At 44.7% G+C, this 16,144-nt stretch overlaps 2 protein-coding genes across 2 annotated transcripts in view; one reads left to right on the forward strand and one right to left on the reverse strand.

Annotated features, from left to right (window-relative positions):
- LOC129839874 (syntaxin-8-like) overlaps positions 1-3,276 on the reverse strand; it is a 45,730-nt gene extending 42,454 nt beyond the window's left edge. Inside the window, exons 1-4 of the mRNA XM_055907573.1 lie at positions 3,159-3,276; positions 2,383-2,482; positions 593-687; positions 145-255 (exon numbers count right to left, since the gene is read on the reverse strand). Coding sequence (XP_055763548.1) covers positions 145-255; positions 593-687; positions 2,383-2,482; positions 3,159-3,175 — 323 coding nt within the window. The 5' untranslated portion in view covers positions 3,176-3,276. The remainder of the gene's footprint in view (positions 1-144; positions 256-592; positions 688-2,382; positions 2,483-3,158) is intronic.
- A 1,481-nt stretch (positions 3,277-4,757) lies between these two features.
- On the forward strand, positions 4,758-11,714 carry LOC129839575 (TBC1 domain family member 24-like). Its single transcript, XM_055907103.1, has 8 exons — positions 4,758-5,224; positions 5,467-5,842; positions 6,031-6,687; positions 7,028-7,183; positions 7,962-8,025; positions 8,121-8,219; positions 8,429-8,750; positions 9,081-11,714. Exons 1-8 carry the CDS (start codon positions 4,795-4,797, stop codon positions 9,257-9,259), a joined length of 2,283 nt encoding a protein of 760 aa, XP_055763078.1. The 5' UTR covers positions 4,758-4,794; the 3' UTR covers positions 9,260-11,714.
- The last annotated feature ends 4,430 nt before the right edge of the window (positions 11,715-16,144 follow it).

Genomic DNA, 16,144 nt, shown 5'->3' on the forward strand with positions numbered 1-16,144 from the left:
GTGTGTGTGTGTGTGTGTGTGTGTGTGTGTGTGTGTGTGTGTGTGTGTGTGTGTGTGTGTGTGTGTGTGTGTGTGTGTGTGTGTGTGTGTGTGTGTGTGTGTGTGAATGACTTATACTTAATGAACTGTAAGAGGGAGACATACCTCGAGGGCTCTGGCTGTGTAACGTCACCCTTGAACGTGGCATTTAGCTGCTTGTCCCTGGTGACCAGGTCGTCAACAAGGTTCTGTCTCCGATCGGCTTCCGACTGCATTCTGGAGGGGCGGTTGTGTTAAGGTCGAGATTATGGTAAAAAAAATACAGAATTTAGACCCCACAACATGATTAACAAGGAAATGGACTATTATTTTACTAACATTCATCTATAAAGTAACAGACAATGCAAATCACAGATTTTCATTGCAGAGTGAAGAATTGATGCAATTTCTTACAAAACACTGCCCTCTACAGGACCTTTACATACAGGACCTTCACATACAACTACAGTGCAGTGCCATGAATGTGAAACCAAACCGGTTTGGGGCACTGTGCTGCGTGTCATCAGTCACATGACCAGGAGGACCAGTGATCATGTGGTGAAAGGAAGGATACATGCGCCGGGAGGACGAGACTCGGAGCAAACTCTCTCTGAGCTGGTTGATGTTCTGTTTCAGCTTCTGTAGCGACGCTCGCAGTGTCATGTTCATCTGAACAGACAAATAAACACTTCTACAATCAATTCCTAAACATAAAATACAGTAGCTACAGTGCCTTCAGAAAGTATTCACACTCCTTTACTTTTCGACATTTTGTTGTGTTACGGCCTGAATTTAAAATGGATTAAATTGAGATTTTGAGTCACTACAATACCCCATAATGTCAAAGTGGAATTTTGTTTGTAGAAAATGTTAGCAATTAATACAAAATGAAAAGCTGAAATGGCTTGAGTCAACAAGTATTCAACCCCTTTGTTATAGCAAGCCTAAATATGTTCAGGAGTAAAAATGTGCTTAACAAATCGCAGAATAAGTTGCATGTACTCTTTCAGTGTTCAATAAAAGTGGTTAACATGATTTCTTAATAACTACGCCATCTCTGTACCCCACACATACAATTATCTGTTAGGCCCCTCAATCGAGTCGTGAATTTGAAGCACAGATTCAACCACATAGACCAGGGATGTTTTTCAATGCCTCGCAAAGAAGGGCACCAATTGGTAGATGTGTACAATTGTAAAAAGCAGATGCTGAATATCCCTTTGAGTGTGTTGAAGTGGTTAATTAGGCTTTCGATGGTGTATCAATATACAAGTCACTACAAAGATACTGGTGTCCTTGCTAACTCAGTTGCCAGAGAGGAAGGAAACCATTCAGGGATTTCACCATGAGGCCAATGGTGATTTTAAAACAGTTAGAGTTTAATATGGTTGTGATATAAGAAAACTGAGGAGGCATCAACATTGTAGTTACTCCACAATACTGACATAAATTACAGAGTGAAAAAAGGAAGGCTGCAAAGAAAAAAAATATTCCAAAACAGGCATCCTGTTTGCAACAAGGCACTTACTGCAAATAAATGTGGCAAAGAAATTAACTTTTTGTCCTGAATAGAAAGCATTATGTTTGGGGAAAATCGAACACAACACATCACTGAGTACCACTCTTCATATTTTCTAGAATGGTGGTGGCTGCATCGTGTTACGGGTATGCTTGTCATCGGCAGGGACTAAAGGATAAAAATAAACGGAATACAGCTATAATCACAGTCAAAATCCTAGAGAAAAACCTGAGTCAGTCTGCTTTCCACCAGACACTGGGAGATTAATTCACCTTTCAGCAGGACAATAACCTAAAACACAAGGCCAAATATACACGAGCTGCTTACTAAGACAACATTGAATGTTCCTGGTTGGCCTAGTTACAGAGAGATTTTGAGATAAATCGTCTTGAAAAACTATGGCAAGACTTAAAAATGTCTGTCTAGCAATAATCAACTTGACAGAGCTTGAAGAATTTTTAAAAGAATAATGGGCAAATATTGTAAAATCCAGGTGTGCAAAGCTCTTAGAGACTTTTCCAAAAACACTGCAAAAGGTGCTTCTACAAAGTATTGAATCAGGGGTTTGAAAACATACGTAAATTATATATTTCTGTATTTCATTCAAAAAAAAAGTGCCAACATTTCTAAAAACATGTTTTCACTGTCATTATGAGGTATTGTGTGTACAGTACAGTAGATGGTTTAGGGGAAAAATCTACTCAATATATTTTGAATTCAGGCTGCAACACAACAACATGTGGAATAAGTCAAGGGGTATGAGTACTTTCTGAAGGCACTGCTATATACTTTTGAGGAAACAAATGTGTAGTTTAGCAGGTTGTCATCATAGTATCAACGCTTACCTTTGCAGGATTCCCTCTTGTCCTCTGTTGTCTGTTTCTTTCATGAATGTTCTCTGCAATTTCTTGGACAAGGCGGCAAGTGGCTTCATAATTCTGTAACCTACAAAAACCAGGTTGGTATACAACTATCGTGAGTAGTACTATAGTTGTATATGTAGTTAAAATACTTAGTGTATGAACCACTATAATAAAGGCAGTTCAAAAGAAGATGCTGCAAATCTTCAAGGTATAATAATAACAACAAACAAAACAATTGTAGACAAATTCATTTGGGCTGATTGAATGTGGCCAGCTTTGTCTCGAGTTTAGACTCACTGTCATTCAGCACAGGAGCTGTGTCATTTGAGTTCTTGGTGGTACTCAATCTAAATCACAAGATCTTTCTGCTTGAGCTCACGCTTGAGATGTCATCATGTGACGACAATTTGTTCCTCATCATAGCTACTAGTAACGTTAGATACATTAGCTAGCTAGCTCCTTAAGTCATAACCCTGCATACAGTATATTGTTATCAGCGAAAGTGCATTGTAATCAACTTCGTGTGAACTATCAATGGGAATAATAGTATAACATACAGGCTGACTTATCGAGTCAAGTCGTAGCTAGCTATTTCTTTTTAACAGTAGCTGGTTAAAGGGACACGAGTTACTGTTACTGTAGCTAACGTTAACTATCTAGCTAATAACACAAATATATAGGTTTGAAGACGTATTTCTATATTTTATCCAAATGCCATCTTAAATATACTCATAATGTCCACCTTAAAAGCAGCTTACCAGGGATCTTGAGACATGTTAACCACTTATAATTAATGAATTTGTCGATATTTACTCCATCAATTGTCTGATAAGCAGGGAGCACTTCCTGTTTGGGTGTGACGTCAGGATGGTGTCCTGTGAGTAACAAACTTTCAGCCGTGATTCGTTTACTGTAACCTCGATGTTGCTTTGACGAGAAGCTGATCAAATGAATCCAAATCAAATAAATTGTAATGTTCCTCTCTGACAGAGCTGCTGGTGTCCCCAAGTTCCACACCAGACTCACTGTAGCCTGCAAACCAAATGTTAATTCACAGTTTACAAATCTTCCATCCAGTCTCTGTCACTGTGGTGATGTGTATCTACCCTCTTAGCCTCATTCATCCATTATTAAAATAAATAAATAAAAAGACAATATCCAAATAATTTATAATAAATATTATGACTTCACTTGTTTCTATTTATTTATAGAGCTGTGGCTGTGTGGCCTTGGTGACAGCCAGCAATGTAATTATTTTTGTTTTGGTGGAATAAAGGTCAATAAAGGTGGACAGACATGTTTTGTTGTTTTTGAAATCTGGAAAGTGTCAACATTACCTCACGTTGCCCCCTGTTTGTCTAGTGATATGGAAGTCCTTATTGTAACATTATGTTAGGATTATGACCACTACTAGTATAAACATACTGTAGGCTACAGCTCCTTCAATCATCAAGATAGGCACTGAGTTTGTTTTTCCTCAACAACATGTAAGCCCCCATTTAAATTGATCTATTTACATAGGTTTCTTTGTTTCATAGCAAAACAATGTGTGTTTTGATCAAAACAATATCTGTTGTGTGAAATGATGACCTTTGCTAATTCTAGGAATAGAGGCGCTCATTTGGCACGCCCATGTTTTCCTATAAAACAGTTTCATAGAGTTATGTTCCTCCAGGAAAAGGGAAGGGAAAGGAAAATGCATTCAACTGAGATGGGTCTTCAGCATTTAACCCAACCCCTCTGAAAAGACTTAGAAAGTAAAATAATCTTTAATGTTTTTTGCTAAATGCTGCCATAAACATGTAAACTAACAAGAAAAGATAAACCCAGGCAAACCCAGATACCAGATACAATACCAGATAAACCCAGGAAGATAAGCTGGTTATAAGTTGGACACATGCTTTGTGAGAACACTCAAGTCTGAATCGTCATGATTTTCACACATATTTTGATATGTCTAAGTGTGTATGAAAATAATAGCATAGCCATTCACTGCCTATATATGGCAATGGAGACTGTCCTTTACACAGTAGCCTATTATCAAATGAAACAAAATCTGCCACTTCAGTGATGTTTTGATTTTATTGCTCTAGTTCATTCGTTGCTGTCCGCTGGTGTTGGAAGTCGAAGAAAGGAGGCATTCCTTGTCGCCACAGTAATGGAACTTAAGTCAGAGGAATTTTCCACTCAGAATACACAAAAACACTGTAAACAAACCCATATCACTTTCTGTGCTGGTCCCCTGACCAACTGACAACTGTGTATGAAACCTACATCCACAAGGCACTCAGATGAAAAACATGACAAGGGAAGTATACCGCCACTGGAGACTGTCTTGTCATTGATATAGAGGAGAACTTGACATTTGCAGAAGAGAATACTATACCAGACAGCATGATCCATGTTTCAAGAACGCAACAGTTCTCCACTTGTGGGACTATAAGTTTAGACCCGTCTCCTATGGAAACAACCGCTGACCAGGACCAGGACTTGAGCTCAGCAGCCAGACATAGAAGACCCAGGTCCCATTCCTACTACAGCTCAGAGGACGCCAAAAAGTATGGCGTAGAGACGGCGACAGATGAGAACTTTGTCAGGCCACGCTCCAGGTCTTTCTATAGTTACGAGACGTCTGAGCTCTACAGAGAAGGGAACTTTACCAGGTCCAACGCCATGAGGCCGAGATCCAACTCCCTGGAGAAGAGTGGGGACGGAAAGACGGAGAAGAGTAGTGCAGATGGGAATCAGGGGATCATGGCTCGGCTCAAATCCAAGAGATCCAAGTCCAACACCAACAAACACTTGCCATGCAGAGATCTCAATGGTATGCAAATTACCGTATGTTTAAAAGTGTCCAATTTATGTTTCTTTGACAAATTATGGTTTTTTTTTTAATATTGTGCCATATGCCTGATGTTATATGAAGAACAGAGGGGGAGAAATGCAGAATATGCACAAACACAGTGTACTTAATCCAAAACAGGAATGTTACTGTGGATGAACACAGATTTATAATAATTTATGAAATAATCAATTTATTAATTTCTTCCTTCCTCTCTCCAACAGGCAGAAGAGGCAGTCTGAAGGGTGTCCCAATGATGACCATCTCTGAATCAGACAAGTGGGAGATCAGCTCCTGCTCTGGTATGAAGTATGGCCAGTTTGTGGACTGGGAGAAGATCGACCCTGAAGCTTCAGAGCGCTACCAGAGGATCCTGAAGTCGGACCACCAGGAGCTGAAGACCATGGGTCGATCAGGGTTCTGGGCCATGCCCCATACACTGAGGGCCAAGGCCTACTATCATATAATTCATGGTATCAACTGCAGGTCCATCAAACTGGATCGAGATCGTTACCAGGATGTGGCCAAGGTGCTCTTCGGGGAGCAGAAGATGAGCACGCACCCATTCCCTGAGTACATGGATGATGGCGTGATCCCCAGGTACTGACTATGAAGCTATCAGAGAAAAACGGTTCAGATGATCAAATCATGATCAAATCATTTTTGTCATTAAACTTTGATAGGAAAATTGCAAGTTTATCATACTTTTTCCAATATTGCATGTACATCATGTTATGATCATAACATGATAACATAGCAAGTGTCTTTGTTCTTCTTCCCACCCCCAGGTACTGCCTCAACAAAGCTGGTCTCAATTCTGTCAAAAAGGTCCTCCTCTGCATCGGCAAGCATCTCCCGGACATCAACTTCTGCCCAATCCTCCCAGCCTTGGTGGCTCTCCTCCTGCATTTCAGTGAAGATGAAGCAGAGTGCTTCCACAGCATCTGCCGCCTCATCGCCTACAATGACCCCAACAAGCGCTATATTGACCAGACTTTCCTCACCTACCGGGCCTCCTGCATGACCTTCGGCGACCTGGCCAACAAGTACTGCCGCGGCATCCGCAAGCTCATCGCCAGCTCCCACCAGAACCTCTTTGAGTTCTACTCCGATTGGATCATGTGGATCTTTGCCGACCTCCCCTTCACATACGCTATGAGGGTCCTGGATGTCTATCTTCTGGAGGGTTACAAGGTTCTCTACAGGGTGGCTCTGGCTCTTCTCAGCTTGTACAAGGTCTCGGTTTCGTCTCGTGTCGCCGACGTGGAGGACTTCAGGAGAGACATGAAGAGCTTTGTGGAGAACGTGGCGCGTCACTGTACGGCGGAGAAGCTGCTGGAGAGGGCCCTCAGCATCCAACTGGCCACGCGGAGGGAGCTCAACCTACTGTTCAACGCTAACAAGGACTCGCTCAGGCAGAAGGGCATCAGTATCCACCAGAAGCGGTGAGGCTGTTGGTCAAGGGAGTTCTTCGAGAACATGTTTCTACTCTTGTTGAACATCTAATTGGTCCACTCTCTGTTAACGGAAAACAAAAAGATAGCAAGCCATCCCCAAGTCAGCCCTATTTCTCATGGGATGATTATGACAGATTACCTCCAGCTCAGTTTGTTATAGAGATCCTACAGTCGTTCTACTAAACTAGTCCTAGATACTGTATCCTTTCGATCTATAAACAGTTTACAGCTCTTTACTTTCTGAGTTCCTTTATGTTCATCTGTAATCTGAAGATACGCTTCAAAATAAATATTTACATTCTCTAACTGTTTCTGTTCCTCCATAAAGGCAGTCTTGCCAGGTAGTGGATTTTGACAGCTTCAGCTCCAGCGTTGTCACGGGGACAGAGATGAGGATTGTCTGGGCCTGGATCCCTGAACGCTTTGCCCTCTTCAATCCCAAAAGGCTGTTCAGCACCAATGAACATGGCCGAAGCCTGGCCTCGTAAGTGACTTTTATTCTCTATTTTACCTTAGTAGTGGATCAAGTAGTGAAGACATGTGCATTCAGCAGCCCAGAACTGTCTACAGTAAATTCAACAGCCCAGAGCCGTATAAACTCACCTTATGGTTCAGTTACATAATAGTGAAATGCTGTGTTGTTAGTATCAACAACATTATTGCCTTAAGGTGCATGACCAAGTGTCCTCCAGTTTGTTGTCTGGAACAGTCAACGTGGCATCGGTTAACAACAGTTATTCATGTCTTTAGAAGTGTTCTGTTGGTCTGTCAGGAGAAAATGTTGTAGATAATATTAATCAGCACTTGCAAATCCGTTTAGAAATGCTCTGAATACCTATGTCACAATTACTGGCTGTTGTCTCATCCTAGAGCTAGTCAAAACGTTGAGACGCCAACAGTTATTTTTCTACGCTATGAGGAATCTCTATGCATGTTGACTCTGATGTCCTTCAAAGAGTTTGATTGGGATTCTCTGACTTTCCCTTGTCACTGCGCTCACACGTACCTGCCTCAGCAGACATGCTTTTGAATTGGTTCTAGCCATACACAGGGTGGTCATGACAGGATGTGATGACCCCAATTAAAAGTCTGACCCTGACCAGGACGTGACCCATCCAGTGAACTTTGAACTTTCACCCCATAAAGACATTCTAAGGGGCTGGGATTGTTGAATAATCGTTGTCTAAAAACATTACAAGTTGCATTGCCATTGTTCACTGTGAGTGCTTAAAGTAGTAATTACATTTTTTTCTCATTTAAAGATTTTATTCCTGTGTTGAGGGGCATGAGCCAGCCATCTTGCTTCTGAAAACTGTGGATGAAGAGGTGAGTTTACAGTAGCATACAACCTTTTTTTTGTCTATTTTTTTGACACTCAACTAGATTCTATGCAGACTTCTTACCCCTGTGTCACTCCACAGGTCTGTGGTGCCTTCCTGTCGACAGATTTGATTCAGCGGAAAAAGTATGATTCAGAAGAACCTGCGTATTTTGGGACTGGGGAGAGCTTTGTTTTCACGGTGAAAGAAATGACAATCTACAGATCTGAAATAGCTGATTTTGCAAATGTTTTTCCTTTGATTCTGAACAATTGTGTTAGCGTAAAAAATGCTGGTTGAAATCTTTACGGATCATGCCGTAGAAGAACACAGGCTCCATTCCTTTCCCATGTCAATCAGTCAATTCAGGAACTTAATTGTTCATTGTTCTCAATTCGTTGTTCTTTCAGCTTCGTCCAGGCATGGAGCGTTATCAACGGGCTGTGGTTCACATTACGGCCAAGAGACAACCTTCTCCAGACCTTCGAGCTGCTCGGGTCTGTGTATACACTTCCTCTGGTAAAGAGGACTCCTCCTCTACCCCAGTCTCCACCACCTCTACGACCAACCACACCACCCTGACCTGTCCAGCCGGGACCCTCCAGGACCCCAGCTACATGACCATTCCCATCACCACCTCCTCCCCCGGACCTCTCTCCCCCTCACCCAAGAGGGCTAAGGAACAAGGGGCCTTCATGTTCATCGCCGGAGACCACGAGAGGCTAGTCATTGGTAAGCTGCTCATATGTATGCTAAAGTGTTTGCTGTTCAGAGTCGTTGGTAGAGTGTCACAAAGAGTGATCAACAACCTTCTGAAACCTGAATAAGCCGGATGGCCTAAGGAACATTCTTGCCGGAGTTTTTGCAGCGACTTTGACGATGGTGGTAGGGGGAACAGCTTAGGGGTACTCACATGGCATATTCTTTGTATCCGCCCTTTGTATTCTTTATGTTGATGTCAACATTACTGAGAAGTGCAGCAGCTTGAAGTGGGCTGCTGTTATTACTGTAAATTCAATGCTGACATCTTTCACAGTGAGCGTGATGTGTTTGTCTCACCAGGTGGCGATGGGGGTCACGCTCTCTGCCTCCAGGCTGATCTGGAGGGGGGCTACACGGAGCGATGTGACACCTTCGAGAGCGCCCCTCTCTGCAAGAGACACTTCAAGGTCCGGTCACTGGAAGTGTGGGGAATTCAGAACTCCATCTCGTTCTCACACTACTTCTCTTACTGTCATTAAAAGAGGAGGCTGACATATGGTTCCCTCTCTTATATGAACTGGTTTCTCCTAATTCTGTTGTTCATTTGATTAGACTGTATTTGTCTTAATGTTTATAATGAAATATTTTCTATTCACACAATTCAACTTAGTTATGTGTGTGGATGACAATGACCCATAGGCTAAACTAAATAAGGTTTTTACAGTTCATTCGGTAAGTATTCACACCCCTTGACTTTTTCCACATCTTGTTACGTTACAGCCTTATTCTAAAATTGATTAAATCGTTTTCCCCCCTCATCGATCAACGCACAATAACCCACAATGACAAAGCAAAAACAGGTTTTTAGACATTTCTGCAAATGTATTCAAAAAAAACTGAAATATCACATTTACATAAGTATTCAGACCCTTTACGGCACTTTGTTGAAGCACCTTTGGCAGCGATTACTGCCTCGAGTCTTCTTGGGTATGATGCTACAAGCTTGGCAGGCCTGTATTTGGGTAGTTTCCCCCATTCTTCTCTGCAGATCCTCTCAAACCCTGTCAGGTTGGATGGGGAGTGTCGATGCACAGCTCTTTTCAGGTCTCTCCGGACGTGTTCGATCGGGTTTTCATCAAAGATCTCTCTGACTAGTCTCCCAGTCCCTGCCGCTTAAAAAAATCCCCACAGCATAATACTGCCACCACCATGCTTTACCGTAGGGTTGGTGGCAGGTTTCCTCCAGAAAGGATGCTTGGCATTTATGCCAAAGAGTTCAATCTTTCATCAGACCAGAGAACCTTGTTTCTCATAGTCTGAGAGTCCTTTAGGTGGCTTTTGGCAAACTCCGAGTGCCCCGTCATGTGTCTTCTACTGGATTCAACTGGCCACTCTACCATAAAGGCCTGATTGGTGGAGTGCTGCAGAGATGGTTGTCCTTCTGAAAGGTTCTCCCATCTCCACAGAGGAACTCTGGAGCTCTGTCAGAGTGGTCATCGGGTTCTTGGTCACCTCCCTGACCAAGGCCCTTCTCCCCCGATTGCTCAGTTTGGCCGGGCGGCCAGCTCTATGAAGAGTGTTGGTGGTTCCAAACTTCTTCCATTTAAGAATGATGGAGGCCACTGTGTTCTTGGGGACCTTCAATGCTGCAGAAATTTGGTACCCTTCCCCAGATCTGTACCTTGACATAATCCTGTTTCAGAGCTTTAAGGACAACTCCTTCGACCTCATGGCTTGGTTTGTACTCTGACATGCACTATCAACTGTGAGACCTTATAGACAGGTGTGTCCAAATCATGTCCAATCAATTGAATTTACCACAGGCGGACTCCAATCAAGTGGTAGAAACATCTCAAGGATGATAAATGGAAACAGGATGCACATGAGCTCAATTTTGAATCTCATAGCAAAGGGTCTGAATACTTGTGTAAATAAGGTTTCTTTTTTTTTTTTTATACATTCGCAAAAAAAATCTTCAAACCTGTTTTTGCTTTGTCATTATTTGGTATTGTGTGTAGATTAATGAGGGTGAAAATGATCTAATCAATTTTAGTATAAGGCTGTAACATAACAAAATGTGTAAAAAGTTTAGGGCTATTTGAATTGTGTGCTATATTTGTTTGTTGATTATTCATCTACTTATGGATGAGCATTTATATTTGTGCATATGTTAACAGGGTTGCAAAGGGAGGATATACAGGGCCTTCAGAAAGTATTCACACCCCTTGACTTTTTCCACGTTGTTGTGTCACAAAGTGTGATTCAAATTTATTTAATTTACATTTTTTGTAAAATATCTACACAAAATACTCTGTATGTCAAAGTGAAAAAAAGGTATTATTATTATTGGAAAATAAAACAGTAATATATCTTGATTAGATAAATATTCAACCCCATGAGTCAATACTTGTTACAATCACCTTTGGCAGCTATTACAGCTGTTAGTCTTTCTGAGTAAGTCTCTAAGAGCTTTGCACACATGGATTGTACAATATTTGACCATTATTCTTTAAAAAATGTGTCAAGCTCTGTCAAGTTGGTTGTTGATCATTGCTAAACAGCCATTTTCAAGTCTTGCCATGGATTTTCAAGACAATTTAAGTCAAAACTGTAACTAGGCCACTCAGAAACCTTCAATGTCATCTTGGTATGCAACTCCAGTGTGTATTTGGCCTTGTGTTTTAGGTTATTGTCCTGCTGAAAGTGAATTTGTCTCCCAGTGTCTGTTGGAAAACAGACTGAACCAGGTTTTTCTCTAGGATTTTGCCTGTGCTTAGCTCTATTATGTTTATTTTTATCCTAAAAAAAATCCCTAATTCATGCCGATGACAAGCATACCCATAACATGATGCAGCACCACCATGTTTGAAAATATGAAGAGTGGTACTCAGTGATGTGTTGTGTTGGATTTGCCTCAAACAGAATTTTCAGGACAAAAAGTTAATTTCTTTGCTACATTTTTTTGCAGTATTACTTTAGTGCCTTGTTGCAAACAGGATGCATGTTAAAAATAAAAATAAATTCTGTACAAGCTTCCTTTTTACTCTGTAATTTATGTTGGTATTGTGGATTTATGTTTGTGTTAGTTGATCCATCCTCAGTGTCACGATCGTGTGGCGGATTGATGGACCAAAACGCAGCTTTTGGAAAGTAAGCCATCTTCTTTTATTTTTTAAAGATGACGAAAATAAACACGACACGAAACACTTTAACAAAACGAACAAAACAACAAACGACCGTGAAGCTAAATAACGTTGTGCACTTACACACACAGGCTACAAACGTTCTGACATAGACAACTACTCACATCGAATGAAAGCCTATGGCTACCCTAAATAAGGCTCCCAATCAGAGACAACCGAAATCAGCTGTCTCTAATTGGGAACTCATTCAGGTAACCATAGACTCTCCTAGATAACTAAACATACATAGACAACGCTAGACACCTGAACTCAACACAAACCCATATACTACACCCAATAACCCCTTTACCATAGAAACACCCAAAACCAACAAAACACAAACATTCCCCATGTCACACCCTGACCTAACTAAAATAATAAAGAAAACAAAGAATACTAAGGCCAGGGCGTGACATAACCCCCCCCTTAAGGTGCGAACTCCGGGCGCACCATTACACAGTCTAGGGGAGGGTCTTGGTGGGCTTCCATCCACGGTGGCGGCTCCGGCTCTGGTCGTGGTCCCCACGTCACCACAGTCCCTAACCGCCTCCTTAGCTTCCTCCAAATGACCCCCCTCCACATTAACCCCACTGCATCAAGGGGCAGTTCCGGACTAAGGGGCAACTCCGGACTAAGGGGCAGTACCAGGGTAAGGGGCAGTACCAGGGTCAGGGGCAGCTCCGAACTAAGGGGCAGTACCAGGGTAAGGGGCAGCACCAGGATAAGGGGCAGCACCAGGATAAGGGGCAGCACCAGGATAAGGGGCAGCACCAGGATAAGGGGCAGCACCAGGATAAGGGGCAGCACCAGGATAAGGGGCAGCTCCGGACTGAGGAACAGCAGCTCCGGACTGAGGAACGGCAGCTCCGGACTGAGGAACGGCAGCTCCGGACTGAGGAACTGCAGCTCCGGACTGAGGGACTGCAGCTCCGGACTGAGGGACTGCAGCTCCGGACTGAGGGACGGCCCATGGCTGGCTGACGGATCTGGCTGCTCATGGCTGGCTGACGGATCTGGCTGCTCATGGCTAGCTGACGGATCTGGCTGCTCATGGCTAGCTAACGGATCTGGCTGCTCATGGCTAGCTGACGGATCTGGCTGCTCATGGCTAGCTGACGGATCTGGCTGCTCATGGCTAGCTGACGGATCTGGCTGCTCATGGCTAGCTGACGGATCTGGCTGCTCATGGCTAGCTGACGGATCTGGCTGCTCATGGCTGGCTGACGGATCTGGCTGCTCATGGCTGGCTGACGGATCTGGCTGCTCATGGCTGGCTGACGGATCTGGCTGCTCATGGCTAGCTGACGGATCTGGCTGCTCATGGCTAGCTGACGGATCTGGCTGCTCATGGCTGGCTGACTGATCTGGCTGCTCATGGCTGGCTGACTGATCTGGCTGCTCATGGCTGGCTGGCGGCTCTGGCAGATCCTGTCTGATTGGCGGCTCTGGCAGATCCTGTCTGATTGGCGGCTCTGGCAGATCCTGTCTGATTGGCGGCTCTGGCAGATCCTGTCTGGTTGGCGGCTCTGGCAGATCCTGTCTGGTTGGCGGCTTTGGCAGATCCTGTCTGACGGACGGCTCTAGCGGCTCCTGTCTGGCTGGCGGCTCTAGCGGCTCCTGTCTGGCGGGCGGCTCAGTAGGCTCATGGCAGACGGGCGGCTTTGCAGGCTCATGGCAGACGGGCGGCTTTGCAGGCTCATGGCAGACGGATGGCTCAGATGGCGCTGGGGAGACGGATGGCTCAGATGGCGCTGGGGAGACGGATGGCTCAGATGGCGCTGGGGAGACGGGCAGTTCAGGCATCGCTGTGCAGACGGCAGACTCCTGCCGGCTGAGGCGCACTGTAGGCCTGGTGCGTGGTGCCGGGACTGGTGGCACCGGGCTGGGGACACGCATCTCAGGGCTAGTGCGGGGAGCAGCAACAGGACGCACAGGACTCTGGGGACACACAGGAGGCTTGGTGCGTGGTTTAGGCACTGGTGGTAAAGGGCTGGAGACACGCACCATATAGCTAGTGCGTGGAGGAGGCACTGGTGGTACTGGGTTGGGGCGGGGAGGTGGCGCCGGAAATACCGGACCGTGCAGGCGTACTGGCTCCCTTGAGCGCCGAGCCTGCCCAACCTTACCTGGTTGTATGCTCCCCGTCGCCTGACCGGTGCGGGGAGGTGGAATAACCCGCACCGGCCTATGTAGGCGAACCGGGGACACCATGCGTAAGGCTGGTGCCATGTACGCCGGCCCGAGGAGACGCACTGGTGACCAGATGCGTTGGGCCGGCTTCATGACATACGGCTCAACGCTCAGTCTAGCCCGGCCGATACGTGGAGCTGAAATGTACCGAACCGGGCTATGCACGCGTACAGGAGACACCGTGCGCTCTACTGCGTAACACGGTGTCTGCCCGTACTCTCGCTCTCCACGGTAAGTACAGGGAGTAGGCGCAGGTTTCCTACCTGACTTCGCCACACTCCCTTTAAGGCCCCCCCCAAGAAATTTTTGGGTTGTACTCACGGGCTTCCAGCCTTGTCTCCGTGCTGCCTCCTCATATCGCCTCCTCTCGGCTTTAGCTGCCTCCAGCTCTTCACGAGGAAGGCGATATTCTCCCGGTTGTGCCCACGGCCCCTTACCATCCAGTATCAGTATCTAATTGGGAACTCATTCAGGTAACCATAGACTCTCCTAGATAACTAAACATACATAGACAACGCTAGACACCTGAACTCAACACAAACCCATATACTACACCCAATAACCCCTTTACCATAGAAACACCCAAAACCAACAAAACACAAACATTCCCCATGTCACACCCTGACCTAACTAAAATAATAAAGAAAACAAAGAATACTAAGGCCAGGGCGTGACACTCAGTTCTCTTATCACAGCCATTAAACTGTGTTTTAAAATCACCATTGACTGGGTGTATTGATACACCATCCAAAGTGTTAAATTAATAACTGCACCATGCTCAAAAGGGATATTCAATGTCCGTTGATGCCCAATAGGTGCCCTTCTTTGCGAACGATCGGAAAACCTCCCTGGTCTTTGTGGTTCAATCTGTACTCTAAATTCACTGCTCGACTGAGGGACCTTACAGATAATTGTGTGTGGGGTACAGAAACTGGGTATTGCACACGGAGTAAGTCCATGCAACTTATTGTGACTTGTACATTTTTACTCCTGAACCTATTGTGGCTTGTCATAACAAACATGTTGAATAGTTATTAACTCAAGACATTTCAGCTTTTCATTTTCTATTAATTTGGAAACATTTCTAAAACTGGCTCTGTGTCAGGATCGATGCTGGAGACGAGAAGCAGGTACAGGGAGTGAACATTTAATAACCACGGACAGGAACGAGACAGAATACAGACAGTGTCTGGACAGGGGAAACAGAAACCACAATAATGACACAGGGATGAGACAGAGGAAACAGACAGATATAGGGAAGGCAATCAAAACGTGAAGGAGTCCAGGTGAGTCCAATGAGCGCTGATGCGCGGAATGATGGTGACAGGTGTGCGTAATTAAGGGCATCCTGGCGCACCAGAGAGGGGAAGCGGGAGCAGGCGTGACACTGTCTTCAACCTAGTGTTACGATGAGCGAAGGGGGGAAACCCAAGAGCGGACTCAGAAGAGGAAGCCGGGATGAATGCACAAAAAGGTTTATTGAGCACAGAGAAATAGGGAGTGCAGAACCGGGGTAGCTCAGATGAGTTGCAAAAACCAGGAGTGTAGAGTGAGGTTGGAGTTGGCTGAGTAGAACAGGTGAACAGGTCCGGAGGGGAATCCAAGGTAATGGTGGTGAGAGATATCCAGAGCAAGGTGGTTGGTGGTGAGATGTACAGGAGACAGGAGCCAGAGAGGTAACTGCAAGGAGAGGACAAAAATGGTGTAAGGCCGGAAAACGAGCAAAGCAGCGCAACAGGATCTTGAGAATAGACAAAAGGCTAGAATGATAACTGATTGAGCAGAGATTATGATCTGGCAGAGATGAGTATATGTAGAGGTCTTGATTGATGGGACGATTTGCAGCTGGTAGGGATCTGCTCTGACTCCAGCACACCTGTCTCCAACCACACAATCACACCAAGAGAGAGAGAGTGTGTATACAGGGGGAGAACAGAAGGTTAGGACAACACAGGATGAACACCAGAGGGCATAGTGGGCGCAGATGTGACACCTAGCTCCCTGGCTCGATCCCTGGCAAGTGACCAATCCATATAATTATGAATTAGAATG

The sequence above is a fragment of the Salvelinus fontinalis genome, chromosome 40 (assembly GCF_029448725.1).
Source record: "Salvelinus fontinalis isolate EN_2023a chromosome 40, ASM2944872v1, whole genome shotgun sequence".
In the NCBI taxonomy this organism is placed as follows: domain Eukaryota; kingdom Metazoa; phylum Chordata; class Actinopteri; order Salmoniformes; family Salmonidae; genus Salvelinus; species Salvelinus fontinalis.

Bases quoted from the DNA above. Each gene is read 5' to 3' on its own strand.
- LOC129839575 (XM_055907103.1), top strand. From the start codon at position 4,795: ATGATCCATGTTTCAAGAACGCAACAGTTCTCCACTTGTGGGACTATA. The intron at 8,220-8,428 runs GTGAAAGAAATG...TTGTTCTTTCAG, and splicing joins GGGAGAGCTTTGTTTTCACG to CTTCGTCCAGGCATGGAGCG. The intron at 8,751-9,080 runs GTAAGCTGCTCA...TTGTCTCACCAG, and splicing joins CCACGAGAGGCTAGTCATTG to GTGGCGATGGGGGTCACGCT.